This window comes from Protobothrops mucrosquamatus, unplaced genomic scaffold (assembly GCF_001527695.2).
Source record: "Protobothrops mucrosquamatus isolate PMUCROS unplaced genomic scaffold, P.Mucros_1.0 scaffold42858, whole genome shotgun sequence".
Taxonomy (NCBI): Eukaryota; Metazoa; Chordata; class Lepidosauria; order Squamata; family Viperidae; genus Protobothrops; species Protobothrops mucrosquamatus.
In genome coordinates this window covers 1-1204 of record NW_015428588.1, presented here as the reverse complement: position 1 = coordinate 1204, position 1204 = coordinate 1, and the positions used below count along the sequence as shown (strand labels likewise).

Genomic DNA, 1204 nt, shown 5'->3' with positions numbered 1-1204 from the left:
AGTCGATCTCCTTGCGGTCCGTGGTGACGATGGTGAAGTAGACGTACTTGCCGGTGCGCTCCACGCAGTCCACCTTCTGGATGGAGCCGAAGCGCAGCTCCTTGGCGCGGGCCCTGCCGCCGCCGCCGCCGCCGCCGCCGCCCTCGGACGAGAAGAGGCTCAGGCTCTCCTTGCTCAGCACCACCTGCTTCTTCTTCCAGAGCTGGAAGAGGCTGTCGCTGCGCTTCTCCAGCTCGCCCTCGCGGATCACCTCCGACGCCGGCCCGCCCGACGGCCCTTTCATTCTGCCCGCGCCCGCCGCTCCTGCCGCCGCACCACTCCGGCCGCGCCACGCGAGAACGACGCCGGCTCGCCCGCTCTGTTGTGTCGGGTGCCGGTGCTGCGCGTCGTGCTTATTGCGCGAAGAGCTCCGTTTATGGTCTCGGTCGGCGTCTCCGCCTTGTCTTCAGCCTCTCCGCCCACGCGGTCGCCCGATTCCCTGGTGCCAGACGGGGCTCCTCCCTCCGACCGCGTCCTTTAACCCACGCTACGGATGGCGCCCCCTTGGGGAGATTTGGCCCGGCGAGGCGGCGGGTTAAAAAAAGGGAAAGGAAAGGCCCTGCGAGATTTGCGACGATGGGCGCTAAAAGGAGGGACGAAAATTTGAGGGAAAGATCGAATGTGAATGTCCGATTTTTTTCCTCACGAGTACGGACAACTGCCCTACCTGCCTGGCAACCAAATACACGAGCTACATTTATACTCAAGAGTCTTCCTTTCGAGGCGAAGTGAATCAAGTTACTTTTGCAGGTGCTGAAGTTATTATGGCGGCGCATTCATGCGTGCAAGAAACCATCAGTGCAATTACCAAAGGTTCGGAGTTCAGAATGCAAGATGGGAAGAGCTTTTATCTTGTTATTTTTATTAATGAAGTATATAACAAAGAAGCGAGGTTAAAGTCACACTACAACAAAAAGTTCAGAGAAGAGCAACTAACATGATCCAAGGCCTGGAGACTAAAACATATTGTGAGAAAGGAAGAAGTTTAAAAATAAAACGGTCACAATTGATTAACAATAGAAGGATTAGGCAAGCCCTGCAGGTAGGCACTAGATTCCAGGAGGCTTGGCTAGAAGACACACTTAACAAGACAAAAGGATGGCAGAGAGAAGTTCTGAACAATGTAACTGAGGGGGAGGGATGATGTATTCTGGCTAGGCGGATC

General features: G+C 55.3%; 1 protein-coding gene across 1 annotated transcript; it reads right to left on the bottom strand.

The window, feature by feature from the left end:
• Positions 1-4: 4 nt before the first annotated feature.
• On the bottom strand, positions 5-283 carry LOC107302276 (pleckstrin homology-like domain family A member 2; the record flags this gene model as incomplete). The annotated part of the gene is made up of 1 exon (XM_015831376.1): positions 5-283. A coding segment is annotated over exon 1 (279 nt), but the record flags the coding sequence as incomplete, so codon positions are not given.
• Between the last annotated feature and the right edge of the window lie 921 nt (positions 284-1204).